Source organism: Panicum virgatum, chromosome 9N (assembly GCF_016808335.1).
Source record: "Panicum virgatum strain AP13 chromosome 9N, P.virgatum_v5, whole genome shotgun sequence".
Classification (NCBI taxonomy): Eukaryota; Viridiplantae; Streptophyta; class Magnoliopsida; order Poales; family Poaceae; genus Panicum; species Panicum virgatum.
This window is the reverse complement of record NC_053153.1, coordinates 6,560,747-6,575,938: the sequence shown is the minus strand read 5'-3', so window position 1 is coordinate 6,575,938 and position 15,192 is coordinate 6,560,747. Positions and strand designations below refer to the sequence as shown.

Sequence of the window (15,192 nt, the reverse complement as noted above, 5' to 3'; positions counted from 1 at the left end):
TGGACAAAGAATGCCACATTTGGGAAACCCGTGCATCGCCGTGCTGAGCAGTGGCAACCTGTGATCTCGTACTCGCAGCTAGATACACTATGGTTCCTATTTTGAGCTATTCGAGCGTGTAGTCGTTATCATCGTCGGCAGGATCTCGGCCGCTAACTCCTACCCCACCTAACTTGTCCTTCATTAAATCACGGGAAAAAATCGCAAGAACTTCCCTTATTTCACGAGCATTATGGAACCCACAAACATAATAAGTTCACATCAATAGTATGAATAGAAACAAATGACAAGTAAACTAGGACAATTATAAACATCGGATACAAATAAGCGGTCCACAGCTATCTCATTACAAATAAACATCAGAGATACAAACATCAGATATATCTAACCACCCCTAGGGCGTCGGACCCTCTTAGCCCTCTGCTGGGCACGGACATGGCCCTCGGAGTAGATGAGAACATCCGGAGACCTCACCTGTCGCTCAGGACGCGCAAGGGGCTGTGGTGTCTGCTGCTGAGAGATCCCAAGTGGTGCTCCTTCTAGCTGTGAATACCCCAAGACATCGGGTTCACCTTGCGCGGCAGGCTCTTCTGGACTCAAGCTGTCGAAGTCGTCTAAGGTGAAGGTCTCGTTATCTGGTCGAAAGGAGGAAGAAGAAGGTCCGGCGCCCGCATGGGGGTAGAATCCTACGCAAAAAATGTGGATGTTAGCGTACGCTCGTATATTTCATCATGACACGTAGAAACCGAAATACGAAACATAAACTAACCTGTGTAGGCCGGTATCTGTGGCCCCGGTACCATCCCTGGATACGGTCCGCCAACTGGTGTTGTCCCTCTAAACATTCCAGTATGGCCGAACGCAGTAGCTGGATCGTATCCTGTATGTGATATTAGTAAATATGTAGGAACACTTGATGTAATTTTAAAGAGATATGTACGTTACCTGCACTTGGGAAGAACTGCGACGTCGGCCCGTGCACGGTCGACGGACACGGGAACGACGACGAGGCCTGAGACGACCCGTGGCTGTCTTCGTACTGCACACGGCTTCCGAAGTTGTGCACTACCTGACGCAACTGATCACGCTGCCTCGACCATGCCTCTGTCTGCTCAAACTGGGTCATTGGGGATCCGGCACGTACCCTCGTCAAGTAAGTCGAGTAGTCCGTCTCCATCATGTTGCAAAGGCGAAGCTGCATCAATTTAGTAAAGGTACAGTTACAAACACATGAATTATCTTATGAATATGATTATATATATATATATATATATATATATATATATATATATATATATATATATATATACATATATATACAAATATGATCAAGAGACTCACCGCACCAGCTAGTGACTCCACGTGGTGCCGGCCATAGCCATCCTGAGGCCTCGCCTGGTGTGGCTGCGGGTGAGTGTCAACAAAAACCAGACGAGCCCGAGTCCGGGGTAAGTACCAGGTGAGGTAAGCCCTAAAGGAGCTGTCTGTGTGTGGTCCTGTTGGATGGATCAAGTGCTCGTCCCCATCCGCAATCTCCCGTACATACGGAAGGAGAATCATATCCACCGAGTTGCCATGAGTGTTGTTGAACATGATGTAACCAAACAACCAAAGTAGGTACGCATCCAGCGATCTGGTCACACTGTACTCGTCTGCATCCGCAGCCAACAGGGCAGGCTGCATAAACAATTAAGATTAATGGTTTCAACTGTCAATGGAACATGTGAATTGTAACAATTAAATTTATATATGGAATGAATACGTACTGTAAACTGTAGGAACCAGGTCTTCGAAGGACCTGCTGCTCGCGGGTGCGGGTTGATCGGACCTGCTTTTTCCACGCGGTCAACCAGGGCAAAACGGGCCTCCAGCTCATCCTTCCACGAGGCCGCCACCACACGCGGACCTACAGCCTCCCCGACGATAGGGAGGCTGAGGAGGTAGGCCACGTCCTGCAGCGTAGGAGTCATCTCCCCACACGGGAGGTGGAACGTGTGTGTCTCCGGCCTCCATCTGTCAACGAGCTGAATAGGCCCAACCTCGACAAGACGGCTCAGAGTCAGTAGACCGGCCTCACGTAACCTGAAAATAAACAAAATTGTCGAAACAAAGGAATACCGACGAATACATAAGTGATAAACAATAATATTTCATTACATACCGGTCACACCAATCGTGGTGTATAGAGATCGCCTCCCCGGGTGGACGAGGACGTAGCACCTCTAGGGCTCGGTGCTCAACAGCTGCAAAGTAAGACCTGTGGCTCGAGTCGATCACTGGGTCTAGCAAGGAGTCCATCTCCATACCTGCATTCAAAAATATATGAGAACACATAGGTAAATATATATTTCATACAAACTGGACATATAGGTACAATAATAGTTCATTACATATCTGTAATATTTCATTACTACAAATTACAAATAATGAAATAAAATTTTGGATCATGACACCGAATGCCTTCCACGAGCAATTCTCGCGCGATGCTCGTCTGAACATAGGAGGTGCTCCATCTCTGAGATTTCCGGAAGGACCGACGTCAGCAGCATCGTGAAGTGCATTCTGAGGACATTTTTTATAGTTGTGACCCAATGCTCCACATTGGCTGCAACGCTTTTGTGCCTTGCTTGCTTCCGACTCGTCCATACCATTCCGAATACGACGTGTCTGACGGCGGCCTTTAACTTTCTTAGTGGCTGGATTAGGAACAAACATCTTATTCTCATTATCCTGAGTGAAAGGCCCCACAATTCCAATCCCGTATACCTCATGTCCCCAGGTGGATACAGCTGCTTCCTTGCTGAAGTACGGTGAAACAAAAACTCCTGGCTGCAACGCAGACTCAGCACATGCCGCAATGAGATGGGAGCATGGCAAATGCAATAACTTAGGCTTCATGCAGGAGCAGAAGGGTTGGCCATCAACTGTAATCAAACTCTCCTGTACCACCCTATCTCTACGGATACCACGACCAGTTCTATCCTTGCATAGAACCTCAAATCTATACTCCATTGTACCTGTCGATATGATGCGGTGCAGTTTGGCCTTTTGAATCTTCTCTTGCATATATTGTGTCACTCTTTTGCAAAACTAAATTTGGGGGTTGCTGATGTTTATGCTTGCAGCCGTGTAACGCTCTCTGAAATACTTCATGCACCCATACATGATGAACTCAACAATTCCCACAAGAGGAAAGGCACGACAAGAACGTATAACCATATTGAAACACTCTGCATGGTTCGTTGTCTGAATACCATACCGTATTCCGTTGGTATCATAAAGGAATGACCATTTCTCCTTAGGTGCACCTCGAATCCAGTGTGAAAATGGCTTCTCAATTGAATCCCTAGCCTCTGCAGCCTGACTCGTGCCTGCTCCTGATGCCCTTACCTTCACTAGCTCTGCAGTCAACTGATCAAGCATCTGCCATAATGCATTGAATTTTCTCTGTTGATTTTGGGTGCACAACCTCTTAAACAGGTTCTTAAGATCCTTGTTCTTGAAGTGCTCATAGATGTTTGCACCCATATGCCTAATGCACCACCTGTTTTGGACATCGGGTCACAATGGAGGCGTTGTCGCAGTTCCACATTGCAATTTCAGTATTGATTGCAGGATACCTGCATGCCTATCACTAATAAGGCACACATCTGGGCGTGCAGCAACAACATGAATCTTCACTCGTTCAAGGAACCAATACCAACTGTCTATGTTCTCATTCTCAACAAATGCAAATGCGAGCGGAACTATTTGGTTGTTGTAATCTACACCGATTGCGGTGAGTATCTGAACTTTATACCTTCCAGTCAAAAATGTGCCATCAATACAAATCACCGAAAGACAAAACTGAAATGCTCTAACACAAGCACCTATGCAAAAGAAGGCTCGTTGCATAATTCTTTGTCCCCTAGTCACGGCTGGTACGAGGTATGTGTCATAAAAGCTTCCAGGATTTCTAGCAGCAACCTGGGATAACATACGAGGTAGGTTATCATATGAAGCCTCGTATGTGCCGAACCGCATCTCCAACACCTTTTGTTTAGCCCTCCATGCCTTCAAATAACTGATGGTGTACTGGTAAGTCTGCTCAATGTGTCGAACAATCATTTTTGGCTCATAATTAATGTTGTCCATAATAAACCCATACATTTGCTTTGCAACAAAGTCGCATGATATATTGCGATGCGAGGGAAGAAATTCTGACAGTAAACAAGTGTGCTATGTGACAATGGAACATTTCCAGTTGGACTTCCATTTTCCCTTGAATGCATGTACTCGCCATGGACATCCATCATTCACACACTTCACCTCATATTTTTTACTACCAAACTTTACGACTCTGAATTCTCGTTTCAATGATATTGCCCATAGTCTCACAGCATCTTTTACGGCTTCAATGTTTGGATATGTTGCACCTTGCACTACCTCATTCCCTCTGTACTCCCACTCATGATTTCGTACATCTTCTGCGACATGACTGCCAAAACTATGGTCCTTCCACTCTTTTGGCAATGAGTACTGCTCGTCATCAGATGGGCCCTCATATTCTTCCATCTCTATTGCGGTTTGGTCTTCTGCCTCCATCTCGTCCACAATGCTATGTATTCTCTCTCCCTCATCAGCAAGGTCCTGTGGTCCCATGTTTTGGTTCCCTGTGTCTTCTGACTCATCTTGCTCAACATAATTGGTCTCTCTTTGAATACTCGGAGTTCCTTGATCTGCACAATGTTGGATTTCATTTTGTGTCTTCTCCCGGATTTGAACAAGAATGGCCAGAGGCCACCCACACTCTAGAGCTGCTTGCATGTACTTCTGCCAGTCATCAGTGCTGTGTATCATCATCAATTCCCATAATTCACTTTCTACCTCCCAATTAACAAGAGACTGTACAGTGATCACATGTGTCAACGGATCAACATGGAACCCACGCTGCAGCCACTTACATATGGAACCAAAACTCCTTTCCAGAGGTTTATCTATGCCGCTAGATGTGCGCTTAAAGGCAGAAAGATCTACTCCATTTGGCCCATACATAACATTGTATTCACCATAAAATACTTGAAACTGCATCTTGCTCGACATATCTGTATCTCACATAATACTTATCGAGTTATACTCTTTACTTCACTACCTTATTCAATAATCCGTAAAAACTAAGTATGAAATTCAACTACAACGTATAAGTATTCATAACTACGTGATGACACTCAAATTCTATACTGCATATGCCAAATTCTATTCTAAATTATAATTAATTTATAAACACGTCTCTAATAGTACTGCAATTGTTATAATAAATGCGTAGAACTAATTTTCTAAACTAATTTACTACTACGTAACTACAAACTAAAATATCATTAAACTCCTACTTAAATGGTTTTACTATAGCACTAATTAAATTAAATTACTCACCCCTACTTAAATTACTCATACTTAAATATAACAATATATAAACTAAATGTACTAACCTGCAGATCACAAATGCTGAATCCGGCAGGGCTTCGCCGCTTTCCTTCTCCTCACTCCTCTATTTTTTTCTAGATTTTTGGTGGAATTTTCGGGCTCAAATGAGGAGGGAAGGGGAGGGTTGGAGCTTATATAGGGGGTGATACCCCGGTCGCTCGAGGGGGGGGGGGCGACAGGCCCCCCCTGTCGCCCGCGGGGGGGGGGGGGGTCGACAGGCTCCCCTGCCGCGCCCGTGGGCTGGGCCCAGCGGTCGCCTGAGGGGGGGGGGGGCGACAAAGCCTTTTTTTCCAGGGACCTCATTGCGAATTTGAAGAAAAAAATACACTTAAGGCCTGTCGCCCTATGAGGGGCGACCGGGGGTATTTTTGAAATATTTCAAAACGGACATATATTTTTGAAATTTTTATTTTTTAAAAATATTTAAAAAAAATGCGCTTATATCCTCATATTTGTTGAATTGCAAGGCCTAGTGGACTCAATATTCTGATCTGTGTTGCTGTAGTAGAGGATCCAAAATTTGCTTCAATCATTCAATGCCAATTTCAGTGCAACTGCAACAGCAGGCCTCTGCAGATTATGACAGAAATGGGTGCAAATACCATACACTTCAGCAGCGCTCAAAGGGCAATTGTGAAGCGATCAAATCAAAGATGCAATTGGAATATGTGATGGATGTGTTATCTTCCTCTGGAATATGCTGAAAATTCAGGAATTCAAGTTCATGTGAAGAATAAAATTCCCGACGAATGGAACAATAGCATCGCGAGGGGGGCTGCACTGCCGTCGCGCTGCTTGAAGAGTTGACGCGGGGTTATTAAAAATTCCTTTGTGGATCGTGGATCAAGAGTAATAATGGCGGGCATTAATCAGGCCCGCTCGCTCGGTCTTCGGGGCGCGCGCGATCGAGCGTCGGAACGCGTCGCCGCGCCGTCGAGGACGCCCTCCCGCCTCTTGGCATCCTTCGAGCGCGTGCCGTGCAGGGGCCTGTAGGTGCAGGGCCAGCCGGCCAGGGTCATGGGTGGCACTGGCAAACGTGACGCTGCCCAGAGCCCTGAAGCTGAACGAAAGCCGACGCGCGCGGCCGGCGGGGCCTGGGCAAGTGCAAGAGTCAATTTCCTCTATGCCACTGGAAATTATACTCATCTCTTATGTGTTATTGGAGATTTTTAGTTTTAAAAAATCCCCATCATGTCATTCCGTGACACACAAGGAATGAGTTATATTTTTCAATGATATTCCGAGAATTTACTCCAAGTGCAAATGGAGATATTTTTTGGACATGTTCGCGCAGCAATATGAACTGTTATGAAGCCTGGCAGCAGAAGCATTGAGTTTGCTTGCCCCTCAAGGTTTGATAATCGAATTGCAATTAGTCTTGGATCGATTATTAAGGTTTGATAATTGAACTCTGAGAATAGTCTCAATTGTTCAAAGGATCGGAATGTCAGATTCTACAACTAGTCTTGGATTTCATGCATTCACTCTGGTCAAAACTAAGTGATGGTTTTGCTTGCAGTTTTGTTCAGTCATATAAAAACTAACAATATTTATCATTGGAGGGAGTAGTTTTTACAATAGCTAGTCTGTGGTTTAACGATATTGCCAGTGTATAAAATCACAATATTGCGGAACCATATGGAGAAGACTGCTGGCAGATCAACGAGGTTCCACGTTAGGCGCAAGCGAGACACGCATCTTGCGATTTTGAGCTACTGAACTGCTCGATTTTGTTAACTGGCAAAAATGAGAACTCAGATGTAGACAACAATTAATCTTGTATATTCGAATATGAATCACAGGTTTGAAACCTAGGGCGAAAAATATGGGCTATTTCTTTTTTTTCAACTATTATCTATCAGTAATCAGCTAATGAATCCACTATTCTGCACCTGTTTTCCTGGTTACGGCGACAGAGCTATTGATCGGCCGCCTGCACCGATTGTTTCGGCCGGAATCTCGACTCCGTCGAAGAGAACAGGTTCGGAGGGTCCTCGGTGACCGGCCCGCCGCTGTCGACGTACTCGCCATCCCTGATCCGCGCCACCGTGCGAAGGATCCCCTCGACGGCGATGTCCACCGCGTCCTTGAGAGTCTCCAGCCTCGACCTGGGGTCCGCGTACAAAACCCTCGGGATGAGCCGGATCACCTCCTCCCGCATCCGCTCCACCGTGGCCTGAGGGATCGCCCGGAGGACGGCCTCGATGCTCACGTTCCGCTGCCGGACGTCGGCGTCCGGGATGTACACCGAGTACTTGTGGTGGTCGTCGGGGAGGTGCCACCGGTACTGCTTGTACGCCGACCCCGTGTGGAAGAACACCGGGATGCAGCCGGCCACCATGGAGTCGAACGCCGACCGCCGCGTGCAGGTGTCGCCGGGCGGCTGCAGGCAGAAGACGGTCTTCTGGAACAGGCGCATGATGTTGCCGGGGGTGTGGCACTGGGTGCTCCCGGTGGCGCGCGCGCAGCCCAGCATGGTGCAGGCGCTGGACGCCTTGCACTGCGCGATGACGTGGTCCCGGACCCGGATGTTGATGGGGACGTCGGGCCGTGGCGCGCCCACGAACGCCATGAGCCACGTCCGCCGCTGGCCGCGCACCCTGTCCTGCCACCGGAGCACGTCGGCGTCCGACCTGGGGTGGAAGTAGGTCGGGTACGGCACGGGGTAGTCGCTGCCGTGCAGCATCGCGGACTCGAGCACGAGCACCGACATGTTCTGGCCGGCGGGCATGACGAGGAGGTCGTTGCCCCAGTCCGGGTCGACGTTGTTGCTCCTGCGGAAATCCCACCCCGTCCGCCCGGCGACGAGGAAGTGGTCGCGCCCGCCCATGCGCCGCCACTCGGGGCGCGCCATGAGCCACTCCGTCAGGTCCACCGACGCGGCGTCCCTGGTGGCGTTGTCGTAGCCCCAGTGGTAGCGGACGAAGTCGAAGCCGGCGTAGAAGGGGACGAACACGGCGGAGGCCTCGGCGGAGTCGCTGGTCAGGCACTCGTACTGCTTCATCCGGTTGTGGAAGATGGCGTCGAGCGCGAACTGGTGCGTGTCGTACCACCCGGCCTCGCTCTTGATGACGCCGTCGATGCGGTCGGCGAGCGGCCGGCCGAGGCCGTCGTTCCTCAGGAACCGGCACATGTCCGCCCAGTGGTCCTCGGTCTTTCGGCAGTTGCGGATGATGTCGGCGTTGAACCGCGGCGGCAAGTCGTGGATGTACACGTACCGCCCGCGGCAGGCGTCGCCCCCGCCGACTCCGCGCGGGCGCCGCCGCTCCTCCCCTGCCGCCACCGGTAGCGCGCTGGCGGACGCGGACGCCGACGCGGACGCGATCTTCTTGAGCTGCTCTTCTTGGCGGAGGAGGAAGCGGCGGCCGTCCTCGCGGTCCGACGCGACGGCGACGAGGGACGTGTGCGGCGGCGCGCTTACGGCCGGGGCGTGGAACACGGCAGCGTGGAGGTAGACCATCAGGAGCCACGAGAGGGCGGCGAGCAAGAGGAGGCGTGGCAGCCACCGCTTGCCGCCGTGGGCGCCGACCCTCTCCATGCTGCTGCTGCTACGCCGTGCCGTGGCGGGTGTGTGGTTTAAGGCCGCATGCGGGAGCCCCGAAATGGCAACGCGTGCGGAGGCGTTTGGCCGGTGCGTGCCCAGAGTTGAGCTGCAGCAGAGCAGATGCGAGAATCGAATGGAATGGCGGGAGGAGACCGCTAGCTGCAGGCTGCAGCTAGCGGGGGGCAAAAAGAAAAAGAATTGACTGGAGATCCGCGTCTCGGCGACGCATTGGGCAGATCGCTGGCCATGATCAGCATCGCGAGGGCTTGCAGGAGGATCGAGATCAGGAGTTATTAATGCTGAGCATTAATCAGTCAAGGCCTGCACAGTGCCCAGTCGTCGGGGATCGAGCGTTGGATTGCGTCGCTGCTCGCATCTCCGAGCGCAGCCCGTGCAGGGAGCAGGGTGCCCTGGCAATATGGCATCGGCGCGCGCGAGCCCCGGAGGCCGGAGCCGTGACTCCGCCGCGCCGGCCGGACCGCGTGACGCTGAAGCAACGGAGGAACGGACATCGGAGAGCGCCGCGCTCGCGACTCGCTGGCAGCTGCATCGCGGTGCAACGTGCAACTCAAGCATTCAGCGTTTGGTTTGCTTCCCCTCGGCCCCTCGAGGTCTGATGATCCAACGACAACTGACGAGGTTCTGCATACTATACCTGATCATGAGCCGGATATGTGTCGGTGTTTAATGCCAATCCTGCTCAGAGATATCCTTAGCAGTAAGGTTTGTAAGTAGGATCGACTGCTCTGGAACTCGATGGTATAAGAAACACAAATATTTAGACAGGTTCGGGCCGCGAGTTGCGTAATACCTTACGTCCTGTGTGGTGGTTTGTATTGCCTTAGCTGTTGATGATTATTTGGAGAGGTCCCTGCCCGCCCTTATATATCGGGGGGGACAGGATTACATGGAAAGTCCTAGCCGAGTACAGTTGGAATTCTACTACAACACACTCGCAAAAAAAGAATTCTACTACAACACAATCGGATAGTTTTTTTTGTACTGCAGCTAGTTCTACGTCTATTCGGATATTTACAAAAGAGGTAAGGTACATCCATAAACTATCCCTCACTCTAAAACATTCTATGCCTATAAGCAGTCCCGCTGCCCCGGGTCTGACAAGCCCCCGAGCTCTTCGTAGCCGAGTCCTGTAGTCGTCGAGTACTTGGCTGGGCATCTTCGAGTACTTCAAGTAGCCAGAACATCCTTCCTGGTTGCTTCTGGGCCTTCCTTCAGATACGTCGAGTAGTCCTTTAAGTACTTCTGGTTGCTCCGAGGCTGTGAGGTGCTCAAACCCCAAAATCCTGGTCATATATGGTGCGCGAAGTACTCGCGCTCCATATGGAGTAGCACCCGAGCCTTAAGTTGAATTGCAGAATCAAGCTGAGTGTCACTTCAGTCTTTTTTCTTCTTTATTTTCCAACAAATTTGAAAAATAAATCTCTGATGCACATATCCCGCAGTCCCCGAGTCTTAAATCAAAATTCCTTTTGCCGCGAGTAGTCCCCGAGCATAGATTTGGAATTAAAGATTTAAGACGTGGTATCAGATTTTATCCTTCAGATTATTTGCAGGATTCATCAGATCCGGTACCCGAAAAGACCTCTTTTTCGGGTAGAATCCCAGAAAAATGATACAATTGAATACACCACACTGATTGCACCCGAAATAACTTCAGGAATAAAATCCGGGATGTACGGCTTTTATTCAGTGCTCACATGGGACGTAACTGTTTGGAGAATTATTGCGTCATTTACTGCACACGTGAATCGCTCCATGAATACTGCCATGAATGCATTCGTGAATGCGTGCACTGTAGAGTCACGGGTTCTCCTTCAGTAAGTCCCTTTGTGGCTATAAAAGGTGGGGGAGAGGTCTTTGCCAGAAGCACCAAAGTGTAGCAGCCATGTCTTATCTTTGTTGTTCTTGCTCTCGCCCTCATGAAGTTTGTGTAGTCCTTTCCAGCAAAAGATGTTAGAAGAGAACTTGTGAGTGACAAGAGAAGTCCCTACTACCTCATCCTGCCACTCCCATGCTCTCATTGGGTCCATTCTGGACATCATGTCCTTGCATCTTCCAATGAGGCGGGTTCCCTGTGGACTGGTTGGGTCTTGTTGTGTAACATCCTTGGGGTTGCCTGTTTCTGGGTGCCCAAGAACTGACATCTCTGGTAAGGAGACTTAATCTTGTCACAACGTATTCTGGGAGAAGAAGAAGTTTCTCCAGAAGATGCTACAAGAGGACTTGCGAGACGATTACTGTAATCTGTCACCATACTCTTGAAACTTTTCTCCCAAAGTACGAGTATCATTATTCCCTTAATGGGAATAACATTTTCGTACTTTGTTACGGCCTCGGGCCGATCTAGCTACAACAGTCTTCCCAGGAAGCCAAGAAGTGTGCGAGCAGACCTGAGTCGCTGAAAAGTTAGATAGGAAAAAATACTCGAGCTGTAATATTGAGTAGTTGTACTGCGTAGAGTACTTTTCCTTATTCTGGAATGTAATCCTAGTCGAGGAAAGAAGAGTCGAGTAATTGACTAGGGGTGTGAGTGTTTTCTTTTTCTAGAATGTAATCTCTTAGAAAAAGAAATATCTCAGAAAATCCCATTTTTTCCGCGATTTGCAACGGACTGTTAGCATGTCGGGTGTTTTTACCATGCTGCCACCGCCATTATAAAATGAAACGGTAACTAGGTTTTTTTTCCACCGGCCGCCACTTGCTTTTACTGCGTTAGATCTGTCTTTGCATTCAAGCCCCCAGATCTAGAGTTCTTCCTTCTCTTTCGCTCCCCATTCTCGCCCTAGGGTTTCCGCCATTGTATGCGCGTGAAACGATCCGCTGATTTCCGGATGGCTCCCAAGAAGGCGACCATGGGGAAGGGTGCGGCTACAGAGCCAACCCATAAGGAAGGCTGGAACACAAGTAAGTGTTCCCAATCTGACCTTGAAACTTTAGTTTCGCATGGTCTTTTGGTTCCCAGATCTATTATCCAATGGCGTTCAGTCTTGGGTAAAGATCATCCGTATGAAAATACGGGTGAAATCTGTTAGGTACGAGCCCCGTCGGGTTGCCCAAGACAAAAATGCCGAAGAAGTATTCAAAACCTACTCGAGCCAGCGAGTAGGGTGTCCTTTAACCAAGGACTAGAGTAATCCTTAAGACAAAACTATTAGGTACGAACCCCGTCGGGTTGCCCAAGACGTAAATGTCGAAGGGATATCAAAAACTTACTTGAGCGAGGCGAGTAAGGTGTCCTTTAACCAAGAACTGGAGTAATCCTTAAGACAGAATTGTTAGGTACGAACCCCGTCGGGTTGCCCAAAACGTAAATGTCGAAAAGATATCCAAAACTTACTCGAGCGAGGCGAGTAAGGTGTCCTTTAACCAAGGACTGGAGTAATCCTTAAGAAAGAACTGTTAGGTACGAACCCCGTCGGGTTGCCCAAGACGTAAATGTCGAAGGGATATCCAAAACTTACTCGAGCGAGGCGAGTAAGGTGTCCTTTAACCAAGGACTGGAGTAATCCTTAAGATAGAACTGTTAGGTACGAACCCGTCGGGTTGCCCAAGACGTAAATGTCAAAAAAATATCCAAAACTTACTCGAGCGAGGCGAGTAAGGTGTCCTTTAACCAAGGACTAGAGTAATCCTTAAGACAGAACTGTTAGGTACGAACCCCGTCGGATTGCCCAAGACGTAAATGTCGAAGGGATATCCAAAACTTACTCGAGCGAGGCGAGTAAGGTGTCCTTTAACCAAGGACTGGAGTAATCGTTAAGACAGAACTGTTATATACGAACCCCGTCGGGTTGTCCAAGACGTAAATGTCGAAAAGATATCCAAAACTTACTCGAGCGAGGCAAGTAAGGTGTCCTTTAACCAAGGACTGGAGTAATCCTTAAGACAGAACTGTTAGGTACGAATCCCGTCGAGTTGCCCAAGACGTAAATGTCGAAAAGATATCCAAGGGTAAACCATGAAAACTACTCGATAGCTGCCTTGATGCAGCTTTTCGAGGTAGTGCTTGAAATGGGGTATTCTGTCTTGTGAGTGAGAGCCAAGTGGTCGATTTACGGATGGAATCAACTTTTATTTTGGATTTGTCGAGATTATAATAGTTGTAAAATGACAGACTCTGACTCTTAAGACCTACCCCTTACTCGTTAGACGTGAGCAATGGTTTACATGAAAAGCTTATTTGAGGATAAAACTAGTCGATACGGTGGTTCGACTAGATTGTAGGTAGAGTTTCCTTTAGGAGGGGTGCCCCGAGGGCCTTGCGGAGTGAGTCACACTCGAAGATCGTGTGAGAGCTCTTCGGGTGGATGAAGCACTTGCGCTGTAGAGTCTTGTTGACCCTGGCTCCGCCGAGAGATGTTTCTCCATGATGTGAGGTGCGCGGTTTACCCTGAGGACGGGTGTTTGCCGGCTTGAACTTCTTGAAGGATGCGGGAGCCTTTGGTGGGATGCGGTAGTTGGAAGAAGGGCTATAAGCCTCGATTTCCTCGCGTTCCTTTCTCCTTGAGATGATGACATTGCGCGCGTCACGACCAACGTTGATCACATTGCGGAGGTCGCAGTTGGAGTAGTCGTAGTTGTCGCCCTGCTGTTCCTGCTGACTATTGGCTAGGCGCTGGCGCCTGAACGCCCGTTTTTGGTTAAGCAGGCGACGACGCTCGTAGAGATCTTTTGCTGGAAGCTGCTCTTCCAGTTGCACGATGACTATCACCGCTGGAGGAGGTGCAGACGGATCTTGCTTGGTAGTAGCCTGGGCTTCTGTGATTGTGGGTGGAGTAGTTTCCATATTGTCGGAAAGGTACTCGTCGAAATCATCAGAGTTGTACTCGTCGAGATTGAGACGCTCCGTGGAATCACCCTCAGGTTCCGGAACTTCAGAGATGCGAACCATGAGGATTTCACGGTAAAGATCTTGAACTTCTTGGTCTTGTTTGCTTGAGGACGGGTCTAGATGGGTGCTCTGTTGGTAAGGCAGATCCGTTGGCTGCGAGCCGGAGGCGGTGGGATCTTGTGTCTTCCTTAGGCGCACTGTCCGTCCTTGCGGCATTGCATATATAACCAAGTTAGGGAGGGAATCCTAATCGGACTTGGAGTTCTTAGCCGAGTTGGACTCGACTTGCCTGCTGTACTGGATTAGGTCATCCAGCTCGTTCTCCGAGTTGGAGGAGTACTCGGATTTGGAATCGGTTAGTCCACCGATTTTAGAGTATGTGTGCTTTGGGTGAGCGAGAAGCGGGATGCCCATCTGAACACAGAGGGCGTTCTCGTTCATCCAGTGTAGCCATGAATGGATGGGGGGTCAGCCCTTCAGGCTCCTTAATCCCGGGTCTGTCGAAAATTGAATCACTGGATTGTTCTGGAGCTTTGGCTTTTCCCCTTTTAGGCTCGGCCAATTCCCGAAAAGCGTCAGCGTGCTTGGGTGGATTGGCCATAACATCCATGAACAGCTTGACGTTATCATACCAATCTTCAAGGTCATCGAATGGTTCAAAGTTCTTGAGGCCGTTCATGAAGCGATCAAAGTCCTGATCGAACGAGGACTCGACTGGTTTTGGAGTCCGAATGTGAGCAGGTTTCGGTGAAGGGCTCTGAGATATTCTGGAGATAGACGGTCCCATCCGAACAAGCTGGGGATTTGTCTCACCAGATCCTCCGCAGATTCCTCCTCCCGTTTTCTGCCCCTTGTTTTGCAGAATGCTTTCGGCTACCTTGATGCAATCCGCAAGCTTTGAATTCACCCGATCGATCCCAGAGAGCATATCACCCGATCTTTTCTGTGGTGGGTTTAACACTTTAGGGTTCTGCTGTGACGTAGATGAGCCAAGGGCGGTTTCTGCAAGTTTGATACAACTCTCTATTGATCGTGAAACTCGATTTACTCCGTCGAGAAGTTTTGAATTTTTTATGTTGGAGCATTTGATCATTTTTAGATGAGTCAAGTATTTTCCAAGGGTTTTGAAAAAGTGAGGTTTTTCGGAATCAGAGTTTGTGTCGAACTCGACTGAATTGAGAATTTAGTTTGGAGTCGACACGTTTTCTGGATTGTCCCAGTCGAGTTCGGGTAGAACTCTTTTTTCGTCGAGATCCGCAGACTCGCGGGTGTCGGAGACTTGGGAGATGGTTTTCGGTTTCGGCGAGTTTGGTGTGACAAGGTGGCTGGAGAA

The 15,192-nt window shown here is 49.0% G+C and overlaps 1 protein-coding gene across 1 annotated transcript; it reads right to left on the bottom strand.

Moving 5' to 3' along the window:
- Positions 1-7,230: 7,230 nt before the first annotated feature.
- LOC120689973 (xyloglucan galactosyltransferase KATAMARI1 homolog) lies at positions 7,231-9,373 on the bottom strand. The gene has a single exon (XM_039972475.1). It carries the CDS (start codon positions 8,999-9,001, stop codon positions 7,382-7,384), a length of 1,620 nt encoding a protein of 539 aa, XP_039828409.1. The 5' UTR covers positions 9,002-9,373; the 3' UTR covers positions 7,231-7,381.
- Positions 9,374-15,192: the final 5,819 nt, after the last annotated feature.